The sequence below is a fragment of the Callithrix jacchus genome, chromosome 22, assembly GCF_049354715.1.
Source record: "Callithrix jacchus isolate 240 chromosome 22, calJac240_pri, whole genome shotgun sequence".
NCBI classification, from domain to species: Eukaryota; Metazoa; Chordata; class Mammalia; order Primates; family Cebidae; genus Callithrix; species Callithrix jacchus.
In genome coordinates this window covers 41,383,196-41,397,668 of record NC_133523.1, presented here as the reverse complement: position 1 = coordinate 41,397,668, position 14,473 = coordinate 41,383,196, and the positions used below count along the sequence as shown (strand labels likewise).

General features: G+C 53.2%; 1 protein-coding gene across 1 annotated transcript in view; it reads left to right on the top strand.

Annotated features, from left to right (window-relative positions):
• SLC8A2 (solute carrier family 8 member A2) overlaps nt 1-14,473 on the top strand; it is a 42,409-nt gene that overhangs the window by 15,580 nt on the left and 12,356 nt on the right. The window contains exons 4-6 of the mRNA XM_054249658.2: nt 6,242-6,664; nt 14,135-14,238; nt 14,389-14,406. Coding sequence (XP_054105633.1) covers nt 6,242-6,664; nt 14,135-14,238; nt 14,389-14,406 — 545 coding nt within the window. The remainder of the gene's footprint in view (nt 1-6,241; nt 6,665-14,134; nt 14,239-14,388; nt 14,407-14,473) is intronic.

Sequence of the window (14,473 nt, the reverse complement as noted above, 5' to 3'; positions counted from 1 at the left end):
CCTTTAATCTCCTCCCTGGGATACAGCTGAGGCTAAACTCTTCCCAGATCCTTGGTTCTGCCACCAACTAGCAGCCAATCCCTCATCTCTTAACCATTCTCTTCCTGGGGCCAGTTTGCTCTCCTCTCCCCTCCCTACCTCTCCCCTCCCATCCCATCCCCTCACCTCCCCTCTTCTTTCTCTCTCTCTCTTTCTCTTTATTTCCTTCTTTTTCTTTTTTCTTTTCTTTTTTTTTTTTTTTGGAGTCGGACTTTTGCGCTTGTCACCCAGGCTGGAGTGCCGTAGTGTGATCTCGGCTCACTGCAACCTTCGCCTCCCAGGTTCAAGCGATTCTCCTGCCTCAGCCTCCCGAGTAGCTGGGATTACAGGCACCTGCCATCACACCCAGCTAGTTTTTTGTATTTTTACTGGAGATGGGGTTTAATTACATTGGTCAGGCTGGTCTCGAACTCCTGACCTCAGGTGATCTACCTGCCTCAGCCTCCCAAAGTGCTGGGATTACAGGCGTGAGCCACTGTGCCTGGCGCAAACTCTTTTTTTTTTTTCTTTTGACACAGAGTCTCCTTCTGTTGTCCAGGCCGAAGTGCAGTGGTGCCATCTCAGTTTACTGCAACCTCCACTTCCCGGGTTCAGGCGATTCTCCTGCCTCAGCCTCCCCAGTAGCTGGGATTACAGGTGTGTGCCACCACGCCCAGCTAAGCCAAACTCTTTTTTTCTTAGACACAGGGTCTTGCTATGCTGCTCTGACTGGACTCAAAGCCCTGGGCTCGAGTGATCCTCCTGCCTCGCCCTCCTGAGTAGCTGGGACTACAGCCGCCACACCCTCTTTTATTGTGAAAGCCTTCACACCTGCAGCAGGGCTACACACAGATTGACGACCTGTGCTATCACCTTCATCCACATTCACCAGTTGTTCACATTTTATCCTGTTTGCTTTTATTCTCTCTTTAATATTTAATAATGTTAATTATTGGGGGCTGGGCGTGGTGGTTCACGCCTGTCATTCCACACTTTGGGAGGCCGAGGCAGATGGATCAACTCCAACCTGAGGTCAGGAGTTTGAGACCAGCCTGGCCAACGTGGCAAAACCCTGTCTCTACTAAAAATGCAAGATTTAGCCAGGCATGGTGGTGCATGCCTGTAATCCAAGATCGTGCCACTGCACCGCAGCCTGGGAGACAGAGCAAGACACTTTCTCAAAAAAAAAAAAATTAGCTGGGCATAGTGGCGTGTGTCTGTAGTCCCAGCTACTGAGAGGGGCGGGGATGGGGTGGGGGCTGAGGTCGGGGAATCGCTTGAGCCAAGGAGGCAGAGGTTGCAGCGAGCCAAGACTGTGCCACTGCACTCCAGCCTGGGTGACAGAGCCAGACTCTGTCTCAAAATAATAACATAATAATAATAATAATTGTGGCACTCCGTGACAGTGAGTTGCAAATACCATGAACTTCATGCCTAAATACTTGAGCATGCTTTTTTTTTTTTTTTTTTTTTTTGAGACAAAATTCTGCTCTTGTTGCCCAGGCTGGAGTGCAGTGGCACCATCTCAGCTGACTACAGCCTCTGCCTCCTGGGTTCAAGTGATTCTCCTGCCTCAGCCTCCTAAGTAGCTGGCATTGTAGGTGTGTGCCACCACAACCAGTTAATTTTTTGTATTTTTAGTAGAGACAGGGTTTCATCATGTTGGCCAGGTTGGTCTCGAACTCCTGACCTCAGGTGATCCACCCACCTCAGCCTCCCAAAGTGCAGGAATTACAGGCATGAGCCACCTTGCCCGGCCTGAGCATACATCTTTTAAGAATAATGGCGTTCTCCTACCTAATCATAATGCTATGGTCTCACTCAAGAAATCTAATGTTGAACTGATACTGTTAACTCAATATCCATTGAGTGATACACACCCCGTGTTTGCATTTCGCCAGTCATCCCTGTAATGTCCTTGGCGGCTGCGTTTTCACTCCTTCCCTCTCTTCCCACTTGATCCAGAACCACACGTTGCATTTCCTTGTCTGGATCCATTTCTCAGCCTTCCCGTGACTTTCGTGACCTGATGCTTTAGAGGATGATAGGCCAGTTACTAGAATGATTCTCAGTCTGGGTTTGTCTCATGCTTCCTGATGATGAGAGTCCTGCACCTTTGGCAGGAATCCCATGGAAGTGATGCTCTATCCCTCTGCGTGCATTGTATCAGGAGGAACGTGATGTCCGCTCGTCCATTACTGCGATGCCCAGTTTAGTTGTTTGGTAAAGATGGTGCTAAATCTCTGGATTGTTTGGCAAAGATGACGCCGCAGCATGTACGCGGTGGATCACCTCTGCAGTCCCAACACTTTGGAAGTCCAAGGTCGGCGGACTGCTTGAGTCCAGGAGTTCAAGACCAGCCTGGGCAACATGGCAAAACCCCATCTCTACAAAAAGTATAAAAATTAGCCAGGTGTGGTGGCACATGCCTGTAGTCCCAGCTGCTCAGGAGGCTGAGGAGGGAAGATGGCTTGAGCCCAGGAGGTTGAGGCTGCAGGGAGCTGGGATTGTGCAACTGCACACACACACACAAAAAAGATGGTGCTACAATCTCCACATTCTACTGATCCCTTTATCCCTTATGTCTAAATGTCTCCCATCCCGCAGCTCTAGGACCCTAAGATTCTAATATTAATATGTGAATATCACTAGCTAACTGTCATTGTTTTCGCTGTGCCTCTGGGTGCTTCCCCTGTATCAATTCAGTCCTCACCACAGCACCAGGAGGTAAACACTATTCTTAGCCCATTCCACAGAAAAGGAAACCGAGGCTCAGAGGACGGCAGAATCTTGACTGCCTAAGATCACACAGCTGGCATGGTAGCCGAGCTAGGCTTAGAGCAGGTCAGCCCACCCTTCTGGGTGCCCCACCACCACGGACAGCGAATCCTAAGCTGGGGGACTCCCCTGTCCCTTCACTGCAGGTCCCGTTCTACACCCTCTGGTTCTACACCCCCTACCTCTTTGCCAGAACCTTGGGGTCCCTGCCTTCCTCCCACAGAGCTGGAGAACTGGAGCCCAACCCCCCTGACACACACACCTTTTCTTTTGAGGTGGAGTCTCACTCTGTCGCCCAGGCTGGAGTGCAGTGGTGCAATCTTGGCTCACTGCAACTTCCGCCTCCCCAGTTCAAATGATTCTCCTGCCTCAGCCTCTGGAGTAGCTGGGACTACAGGCATGCACCACAACACCCTGCTAATTTTTCTATTTTTAGTAGAAACGGGGTTTCACCATATTGGCCAGGCTGGTCTCGAACTCCTGACCTCAAGTCATCAACTGCCTCGGCCTCCCAAAGTGTTGGGATTACAGGCTTGCACCACCACGCCCGGCCCCAGAACCCCTTTAATGTGAAAGTGATAGTGAATGCGTATGGATCATGTAGCAGGAGTTCAGAGATGGTGGAAAGGCTTAGAGGAAAGGAGAGATTTTCAAGATTCCTAAACATCCCAGAGTCATGCTGATGTCTGTAGCCCTTCCAGGAAAGCCCCCTTACTCCATGACCCTCAGACTTTCACCCTGACTCATCTAATGTCACTGCCTTGTTCCCTCCCCGGCTCCCCCCATGACAGAGTACCTTGTGGGTGCTTCAGAGATTTACACCACCGTTGCTCTTTTAAAGGATGGACTGAGCCAGCTCACGTCTGTCCTCCGCTCGGAATGTCCCTCCTCTGCTCGGAAGCCTCCCGGGCTCCCGCCTCACTCAGGGTGAATGCAGAAGTCTTCACCGTGGCCCACCCAGGCCCTAGGAGATCTGCCCCTGTTTGCTCTGTGCCACCATCTCCCACCCTCTCACCCTGGCTCCCACCGCCATCATGCTGGTCTCCCTGCGGTTTCTTGAGCAGGTGAGCTGTCCCTGCTTCATGTCAGATCCTGTCCAGCTGTCCAGCTCCAGGTCAGAGCATTCACATTGCCTGTTCCCTTTACCAAAAATACTCTTTTGGTCAGGCAAGGTGGCTCACGCCTGTAATCCCAGCATTTTGGGAGGCCAAGACAGGTGGATCACTTGAGGTCAGGAGTTTGAGGCCAGCCTGGCCAACATGGTGAAACTCCATCTCTACAAAAAGTACACAAAACTAGCTGGGCATGGTGGTGGGCATCTGTAGTCCCAGCTACTAGGGAGGCTGAGGTGGGAGAATCCCTTGAACCTGGGAGGGGAGGTTGGAGTGAGCAGAAATCCCGCCACTGCACTCCAGCCTGGCGACAGACTGAGACTCCCTCTCAAAAAAACAAAACAAATCTTTAGCAATTCCCCGTCATTTATTATCTCTTATCAATAAACTATTCATAGAATATTAAAAAAAAAAAAACATGTTTCTAGGCAGCCTCCCCATGGCTCACTCCCTCCCCTCCTTCAGATCTCTGCTCAAATGTTCCGTCCTCCAAAAGGCATTCTTGACCACAGCAACAGCTCCCTCCCCTCACTCCTTACCCTCCTGACTGTTGGTCTCAATAGCACCATCACCACCTGACATTCTGTTTGTTTACTGCTCAATCTTCTGCACTAAAACAGAAGCTCAGAGCTGCTGCTTGCCGCTGTTCCCCCAACACTTAGAACAATGCCTGGCACACAACGTTCAGTATCTGTTGAATGAATGAACCATAATTAAATCATTAGATGTGCAATTGTCATGGTGATATGGCTCTCCCATGGGGCTGTGAACCCTGTGAGGACAGGGCCTAGTTATTGCTGTGTCCCCAGCACCACTCTGCACAAGGCACAGAACAGGTGCTCTTAGGAGTGTTTGTTGAATGAATGAATGATGCCAAGTTAAGGCATATGAACATTCTCTTGGGGGCATCTGGGAAGGGTTTTTATCAGAGGAATGACAGGATCCTTTCCGGGTCCTATATCCCTGCCACTCAAAATGTGACCAGATCAGTCCCTGGAGCTCGTTAGAAATGCAATAATAGCCGGGTGTGGTGGCTCACGCCTGTCATCCCAGCACTTAGGGAAGCCGAGGTGGGCGGATCACCTGAGGTCAAGAGTTTGAGACCAACCTGACCAACGTGGAGAAACCCCATCTCTACTAAAAATACAAAATTAGCAGGGCGTGGAGGCTCATGCCTACGATCCCAGCTACTAGGGAGGCTGAGGCAGGAGAATCAATTGAACCAGGGAGGCAGAGGTTGTGGTGAGCTGAGATCGTGCCAGCCTGGGCAACAAGAGCGAAACTGAAACTGTCTCAAAAAAAAAAAATTGATTCTAGGCCGAGCTCGGTGACTCATGCCTGTTATCCTATCACTTTGGGAGGCTGAGGGGGGCAGATCACAATGTGAGGAGTTCGAGACCAGCCTGGCCGATATGGTGAAACCTCACCTCTACTAAAAATACAAAAAAAATTAGCCAGGTGTGGTGGCTCATGCCTGTAATCCCAGCTACTTGGGAGGCTGAGGCAGGAGAATTGCTTGAACCAGGGAGGCGGAGATTGCAATGACCTGAGATCATGCCACCGCTCTCCAGCCTGGGTGACAGAGCGAGACTCCATCTCAAAAAAAAAATGAGATTCCAGGAAACCCAGAAGCTTCTGAACCAGACTCTGCATTTTCTTTTTCTTTCTTTCTTTTTTTTTTTTTTTTTTTTTTGAGACGGCATTTCACTCTTGTTACCCAGGCTGGAGTGCAATGGCGCGATCTCGGCTCACTGCAACCTCTGCCTCCTGGGTTCAGGCAATTCTCCTGCCTCAGCCTCCTGAGTAGCTGGAATTACAGGCACGCGCCACCATGTCCAGCTAATTTTTTGTATTTTTAGTAGAGACGGGGTTTCACCGTGTTGACCAGGATGGTCTCCATCTCTTGACCTCGTGATCCACCTGCCTCGGCCTCCCAAAGTGCTGGGATTACAGGCATGAGCCACCGCGCCCGCCCATGCTCCCTCTCAACTCTTGGACTTCGCATGTGCTATTCCCTCTGCCTGGAGTATGCCCGCTAATGCCTCCTCCAGGAAGCCTGCCCTCATCTCAGCCTTATCCTTATCTGTTTAATGCCCGCCTTCTCTCCTCACAAGTTCCACGGCAGGGAGGGGCCCACTCTGTCTTGTTCCCATTCTGCAGCCCTTCCTCCAGGACGCCCACCCTGATTCACGTCAGTGCTTGTTTAGTGCCTGTCAATTCTCATACTTGGGAGTTCTCCTGTGGCAAGCACGTCCAGACTCCCCCCACCCCCTACAACACATAGCCGGTGACCGACCCTCACCCCGCTCTTCCCCCTCCCCACCCTGCCGCAGCGAGGGCACGCTGGTGTTCAAGCCAGGCGAGACGCAGAAGGAGCTGCGCATCGGCATCATCGACGACGACATCTTCGAGGAGGACGAGCATTTCTTCGTGCGGCTGCTGAACCTGCGCGTGGGCGACGCGCAGGGCATGTTCGAGCCCGACGGCGGCGGGCGGCCCAAAGGGCGGCTGGTGGCGCCCCTGCTGGCCACCGTCACCATCCTGGACGACGACCACGCGGGCATCTTCTCCTTCCAGGACCGCCTGCTGCACGTGAGCGAGTGCATGGGCACCGTGGACGTGCGCGTCGTGCGCAGCTCGGGCGCGCGCGGCACCGTGCGCCTCCCTTACCGCACGGTGGACGGCACGGCGCGCGGCGGCGGGGTGCACTACGAGGACGCGTGCGGAGAGCTGGAGTTTGGCGACGACGAGACCATGTGAGCGCGCCCGCGGCGGCCCGGAGAGGGGCGGGGCTCCGAAATGGGCGGGGCCTGATAGGGCTCAAGGGTGGGGCGGGGCCTGTGAGCGGCGCCCGGAAAGTGGGAGGGGCATGTGACCCATGCCCACGACGTGGGCGGGGCTTAACTAACCAGTGCTCCAAAGGGCTGGGCCTGGTGGGTCCTCAGGAGGGGAGGGGCCTGAGTTAATTGTGTTCAAAAGTGGGCTGAGCCTCGAGAGGGGCCGGGCGTGGGTGAGCTGTGTCCACAATGTGGGTAGGGCCTGATGGGATTGTGACTGTGAAATAAAGAGGCGAGGCTCAGAGAGGCAGCCGAACAGGTGAAGAGGGTCCCAAGGAGGAAGGGTGGGCAAGGTGAAGAGAGATGGGATAGGGGCCTGGCGAGAGGGGTGTGGGGCCTTAATTGGTAGCTGGTGGAGTGAGTCCTGAAGAAGAGGGTTCAGGGAAGATGTGGGGAGAGGCCTGTCGAGGTGAGACGTTGCATGTGGCTGTAAGAAGGGGCGGGTCCAGGGTGATGGGTGGGGTCTGGGTTTGTTCACAGGGCGCCAGGAAATGGGAAAATGGATGTGGGCTGAGGAAGAAGGCGGGGCCTAACGAGATGGGTGGGACATGGGGAGGCAGAGCTAGGGAAGGGGTGGGGCTTCTGGATGAGAGGAGGAACCTGGGGAAGTAGCGGGGCACCAAGGGGAAGGTGGGTGAGGCTTTGGGAAAAGATGGTGCGGGAATCTGGGGGCCTGGGAAGGCAAGGCAGGACCTGGGGTGACAATGGGAAGCCTGAGGGCTGGGATTTGGGAAAATGGGGTGTGGGGAGGTGGGCTGACTGGATACACGCAGACACACACATGTAGACAGACGTTTACAGATCGGACACAAAGCCGTTTATACGCACCACACACACATAGACACACACGGCCAGGCTTGGTGGTTCACGCCCGTAATCCCAGCGCTTTGGGAGGGCGAGGCAGGAGGATCATTCGAGGTCAGGGGTTCGAGACAGCCTTGGCAACATAGCAGAACTCCTACACTAAAAGTAATTTTTTGAAATTAGTGGTGGCGCATACCTGTAGTTCCAGCACTTTAGGAGACTGAGGCGGGAGGATGGTTCGAGCCTAGGAGTTGGAGAGCAGCCTCTACTTTTTGTTAAAAGTGGCTGGGCATGGTGGTGCGCACTTGTGATCCCAGCTACTTCGGAAGCCAAGGCAGGAGGATGGCTAGGTGTGAGAGCTGTGATCAAGCCACTGCACTCCAGCCTGGGAGACAGCGAGACGTTGTCTCTGTAAATAAAAAAATAATTTTAAAAAAGCCACATGTGGACACATATAAAGTCACAGATGTGTACACTAAATTATAGGGTCAAGGCTGCTCTCACGCCCAGAGCCCCGGCCATTCCTTACACAGATGCCTGAGTGTCCCCCAACGTGTGTCTGCAGCCTCACCTTCCCCCACCCGCCTGGTCAAGATGCAGGCAGCGCCTGCCCCTCCTCTGCCAGCTACCCTCCACCCCCGCACTCCCCGTCTGTCTCCCTCCTCCGTGCCGCCCACGCGCCTCCTACTCAAGCGGAGTCCCCACCGCGCTCCCCCTCCCTCCTCTTCCCAGCCTCTGCGCCTCCGCCTCCGGCAGCGCTCAGCTTCTCACAGCGCTCGCTGTCTCGCCATCTCTCCCTCTGCATCTCTGCATCTCTCCCTCCCTGGGCGGTCTCTCTCTGAGTCTCTGCATCTCTGTTCATCTGTGGCTCTCTGTCCCCAGCACCTCGCTCTTTGCACTCATCTTATATTTCAGACACACTCTCCACACCTTTCCATCTCTCTCTCTGTCTGGCTTGGTCTCCCTCTTAGGGTTGTTGAGAATTTGGGTTCAGGACTGTGAGAGGCACTATCCCAGCCCCCTCTCTCACACCCAAGAGATAGGGGGAATGGAGAGAGTTTTCTTTCTGCTTCTTCCATCCTTCTTGTAGTTTAACCTGCTTCTTTCCTGCTGCTGCAACCCCATAGGCCCTCTCCTCCCCCACACAGCTTCCCCAGGCTGGGACACCTTCTGTCCCCCCACTCCCCACCCCAGCTCCTAGCTGCTGCTTCAGAAGACAGCAAACAGGAGTCTAATTAGTGTTTACGGAAACTCATCCTTCCTCTGATGGGCAGGCGCTGATTAGAGGCACTTTGAAGCAGCTAGGCTGGAGGACCAACTCAGAGATGGAGGAGAGACACACAGAGATGGGGTGGCAGGGAGAGCACGAGAGACACAGAGACAGAGACTTAGAGATAGACCCAGGGAGAGCTGAAGACAGAATGACAGCGAGAACTGGAGAGAGAAACAGAGACAGAGTAGAGAGACGGACACAGAAAGACAGGAATTTAGAGGTCAGGTGGTCACGCCTGTAATTCCAGTACTTTGAGAGGCCGAGGTGGGTGGATCACCTGAGACCAGGAGCTTGAGACCAGCCTGACCAATATGTTGAAGCCCCATCTCTACTAAAAATACAAAAATTAGCCGGGCGTGGTGGCAGCGCCTGTAATCCCAGCTACTCGGGAGGCTGAGAGAGGAGAATTGCTTGAACCCAGGAGGTGGAGGTTGCAGTAAGCTGAGATTGCACCATTGCACTCCAGTGTGGGCAACAAGAGCAAAACCCTGTCTCAAAAAAACAAAAAAGACACAAAAGGAAGAGACACAGAGGCAGAGAGATGGATATTAAGAGACTGCGATGGAGGGAGACTGAAAGGTAGACACAGAGGCAATAAAGACACGTATGGAAGAGAGAGAGAGTTGGACCCAGGGAAGGAGAGAGAGTCGGACCCAGGGAAGGAGAGAGAGAGTCGGACCCAGGAAGGAGAGGGTCTCATGATGCTGCAGAGAGAAGGGAAAGTTTGGGTCAGTGAGAAACAGGATGAGGAGGAGACTGGGTCTGAGATCAGAGGCTGGCAGGGGAGAAGGGCAGGAGAGTGGAGTTTTCAGGAAACCAGGGGGCAGGCTGGGGAGGAAGTCTGCCTCCTGTGATCTCAGGAAGTCCTGCCTTGGTCTAGTTCGAGTCCTTCTTGCTGTTTCCTGCGTATTGGGATTCTCCTGCGTCTGGGTCCCCTGAGGGCGCGCCTGCCAGGGCGCAGTTGACGTGTGTGTCCCTGCACGCCAGTCACTGTGTGTCAGTGGATCGCAGCGTGCCTGCAAGAGTGAGCAACAGAGGTGTGTGTGCGTGTGTGTGTGTGTCACTCTGTCAGCGTGTCACTGTGTCGGCAGCTGTGTGTGCGGAGCGTGTTTCAGGAGACCCTCCCTCCCCGCTGTCCCCAGCATTTCAGCACCGCGGACAGCTCCCAGCCCCTGCTAAGGTCGGGGGCGGCCCTTTCCACCCACAGAAAATTGAAAATATCCTGAAATCAGGAGGGTGGAGGTAGGCGGGTGTCCCCACATGGCCGGCTTGTGTGCGCCTGTCCTTTCGCGGGTGTCGCTGTGTCTTGTGTGTGTTTGTGTGTTGAGATGCCTCTTTTGAATGAGTGCCTGATTGAAACCCTTCTGCTAGAAGTGCGTTGACTTTGGTTACTCCATTCTTTCTTTTTTTTTTCTTTTTTTTGAAACAGAGTCTCCCTCTGTGGCCATGACTGGAGTGCAATGGCGCAACCTCAGCTCACTGCAACCTTCACCTCCCAGGTTCAAGCGATTCTCCTGCCTCAGCCTCCTGAGTACTGGGAGCTCACACCACCATGCCTGGCTAATTTTTTGTGTTTTTAGTAGAAATGGGGTTTCACCATTTAGCCAGATGGTCTCAATCTCCTGACCTTGTGATCTGCCCACCTTGGCCTCCTAAAGTGCTGGGATTACAGGTGTGAGCCACCATGCCCGGCCTGGTTACTCCATTCTTTAGATTCTGAGAGACAGAGATGGGGAGAGAAGAATCCAGATAAAGAAGGGCAGGCCAGGTGAGGTGGCTCACACCGGTAATCCAAGTACTGGGGAGGCCAAGGCAGGAGGATCACTTGAGCCTAGGAGTTCAAGACCAGCCTGGGCAACATAGTGAGATCCTGTCTCTATAAAAAATTGAAAAGTAGCCAGGTGTGGTGGCGCACACTTATATTTCCAGCTACTTAGGAGGCTGAGGTGGGGGGATTGCTTGAGACCTAGAGATCAAGGCCGCAGTGAACCATGATTATGCCACTGCACTCCAGCCTGGGCATCAGAGTGAGACCTTGTCTCAAAAAAAGGGAGGGCAGAGAGATGAGAAGAGACTGAGACAGAGAACAGAGAGAGTCAGAGTCAGAGAGAGAGACTGCTGGAGAATTGCAGAGACAGAAAGAGTCAGAGATGGAGAGAGAGACCCAGAGAACCCGAGAGAGGCAGAGAAAAGAAGATGGAAAATGTGGGGACAGAGATGTAGGCACTGAAGGAAGTAAACAGAGATACCAGGAGGCATCAGGAGTGAGATAGAAGGTAGGAGTGTCTACGTGATACTGCAGTGGGGGGCTGCAGGGTGGCAATGTCACCGAGGCTGTGGTGGGGGAGTCGTGCTAACTGATGGGCATCTGGTCCATGCAGTCTCGCCACTGCACTGGGAACGGCTGCCGGGTGTGATGGCGTGTGGGTGTGGGCGGTGTGATCAGCTGTGCTTCCTCGATTGGGTGACTGTGTGGGCCGGGTGTTTGTGTTTCTGGGTTCTGGGGCCAGGCCTTGTGGGACTACATAGTTCCTACAGCCAAAAGAGTTGCCAGTGGCAGAGCTGTGGGCATTCTGGGGTTGTGGGCCTTCAGGGTCCAGGCAGGTGGGTTGTGTGCCTGGAGGTGACAGGTAACTTCTGGCTGTTTGCTCCCACCTGCTGGTTACCATAGGAGCAGAGATGCTGAGAAAATCAATTAGCATCAGCATTTGGTTAACTCTCCAAATCTGGTTGGGACGGAGAGCAGGAAACAGGTTTTTCTGTGCTGAAGGACTGGAGTTAGCAAAATATGTATTCAGGGCTTGCTCCATGCCCAGCACTGTTCTGGCTGTAGGAGACAGAAAAAAAAAAAAGTAAGTGGACTGGCCGGGCACAGTGGCTCCCGCCTGTAATCCCGGAACTCTGGGAGGCTGAGGTGGGTGGATCACAACGAGGTCAGGAGACGAAGACCAGCCTGGCTTACATGGTGAAACCCTATCTCTACTTAAAAATACAAAAAATTAGCTGGGTGTGGTGGCAGGCACCTGTAGTCCCAGCTACTCGGGAGGCTGAGGCAGGAGAATTGCTTGAACCCGGGAGGTAGAAGTTGCAGTGAGCCAAGATCGTGCCACTGCACTCCAGCCTGGCGACAGAGCAAGACTCTGCCTTAAACAAAAAAATTAGCTGGGCATGGTGGCGGCACCTGGAATCCCAGCTACTCAGGAGGCTGAGGCAGGAGAATTGCTTGAACCCAGGAGGCAGAGGTTGCAGTGAGCCAAGATCACACCACTGCACTCCAGCCTGGGCAACAGAATGAGACTCTGTCTCAAAAAAAAAAAAAACTATAAATGAATTTACCTGGGGGACCTTAAATTTTAAAATGGGGAGGCTCACTCAATAAAAAATGGTAAATAATAAATAATAAACTAAATAAATGTTGGAGGGTATTAGGTGATATTTAAAGAAGACAGACCAGGCGCTATGGCTCACATCTGTAATCCCAGCACTTTGGGAGGTCAAGATGGGAGGATCACTTGAGGCCAGGAGCTCAAGACCAGCTTGGGCAATGTGCTGAGACCCAATCTCTACAAAAATGTAAAAAAATAGCTGAGCAGGCCATGCGCAGTGGCTTATGCCTGTGAGCACTTTAAGAGGCCAAGGTGGGTGGATCACCTGAGGTCAGGAGTTCGAGACCAGCCTGGCCAACATGGCAAAACCTACTAAAAAAAAAATACAAAAATTAGGTGGGCGTGCTGGGGGGGTGCCTGTAATCCCAGCTACTCGGGAGGCTCAGGCAGGAGAATCACTTGAACCCGGGAGGCAGAGGTTGCAGTGAGCCAAGATTGCAGCCTGGGCAACAGAATAAGACTTCATCTAAAAAAAAAAAAAAAAAATTAGCTGAGCATGGTGGTGCATGCCCGTAGTCCCAGCTACATGAGAGGCTGAGGCAGGAGGATTGCTTGAGCCCAGGATTTTGAGGCTTCAGTGAGGTATGGCTGCACCACTGCGCTGCAGCCTGGGTGACACAGCAAGACCTTGTCTCCAAAAATAATAATAAATACGTTAAAAAGAAAGACAACAGAGCAGTGTAAGGGAGTGCTGGGGTGCAGGGAGCGAGGGAGTTCACTATTAAGTAAGATGGAAGGAGTGGGCCTCATTGAGGAGGTGGAGTTTGAATAGAGAACTGGAAGAATGAGGACGTGAGCTCAGGGGAAAAGTGTTCTGGGCAGAGGGAACAGCCAGCGCAGAAGCGCTGAGGCATGAGCAGGCCTGGCTGGTTCAAGGAATAGCAAGGAGGCCAGAGCGGGAATGAGTGCCTGATGGCAGGGGCCTTGTGGGCCCTTCTAAGGACTTTCGGCTTTCACTCTGTGAGAGACGGTGCCATGCCAATGTTTCCCACAGGGGAGGGGCCCAGTCTGACTTTGGTTCTATCAGTATTGCTCTGGCTGCTCTTGGAAGAACAGAGTGTGGGGGGTGAAGCTGGAGCATGGGGTTGCTTAGGAGGCAACTACAGCCATCTGGGTGGGAGACAGTCATGGCTGCGCTGGAGTGGAGGGCTCAACAGTCTCGATTCTGACAGCGCTCAGTTCAAATCCTGTCTCAACCATGAGCTCATACTGCTTTACTTTATTTTTCATTTAATTTTATTTAATTAATTTTTTTGGACGGACTTTCACTCTTGTTGCCCAGGCTGGAGTGCAATGACCTGGTCTTGGCTCACCAGAACCCCCCTCCGCCTCCCAGGTTCAAGTGATTCTCCTGCCTCAGCCTCCCAAGTAGCTGGGATGACAGGCGTGTGCACCACCACGCCCGGCCAATTTTATATTTTTGGTAGAGATGGGGTTTCTCCAATGTTGGTCATGCTGGTCTCGAACTCCCAACCTCAGGTGATCTGCCTGCCTCAACCCCCACCCCCCGCAAAGTGCTGGGATTGTAGGCGTGAGCCACCGTACTGGGCCTACTTTATTTTTGAAATAAAATATTTAATATAAACAAAGATGGGGTCTTGATGTATTGCCCAGGCTGGTCTCGAACTCCTGGCCTCAAGCAATCCTCCCTCCTCGGCCTCCCAAAGAGCTGCAATGCCAGGCATGAGCCCCCACGTCCGGAATGCTTTAATCAGCCTCAGCTTCCTCACCAGTGCCTGGTTTCGTTTCTGCCAAATGGGGATGATAATAGAGCCTTCCTCCCTGAGTGCTGATGAGGACTAAATGAGATTGTGGAGCCTGGACAGAGGAGGTGCTCAGAAAACTGGGTGTCTGCTAGGAGGTTGCCTGGTGATTCTGGGGAGGGGGCCTCATGCTGGGTGTTCTGCCTCCCCCCCCCCACCACAGGAAAACTCTTCAGGTGAAGATAGTTGATGACGAGGAATATGAGAAAAAGGATAACTTCTTCATTGAGCTGGGCCAGCCCCAGTGGCTTAAGCGAGGGATTTCAGGTGAGGGGTGACCACTGGGCAGTGGGAGAGGTAAGGGGTCCAGGGTTGGGGGACTTTCGGGGGCTCAATTTCGGGCACTCCTTAAAGCTCATGGATCTGAGCTCTGTTGGGGACTGATCTCACGGTCTGCCTGTCTCTGTCTCTCCCCAGCTCTGCTACTCAATCAAGGTGAGTGAAGTCACCTCTGGGCTCTTAGTGGGAGGAGCGACTGGAAGTGGGCCCTGGGGGAGGGGCC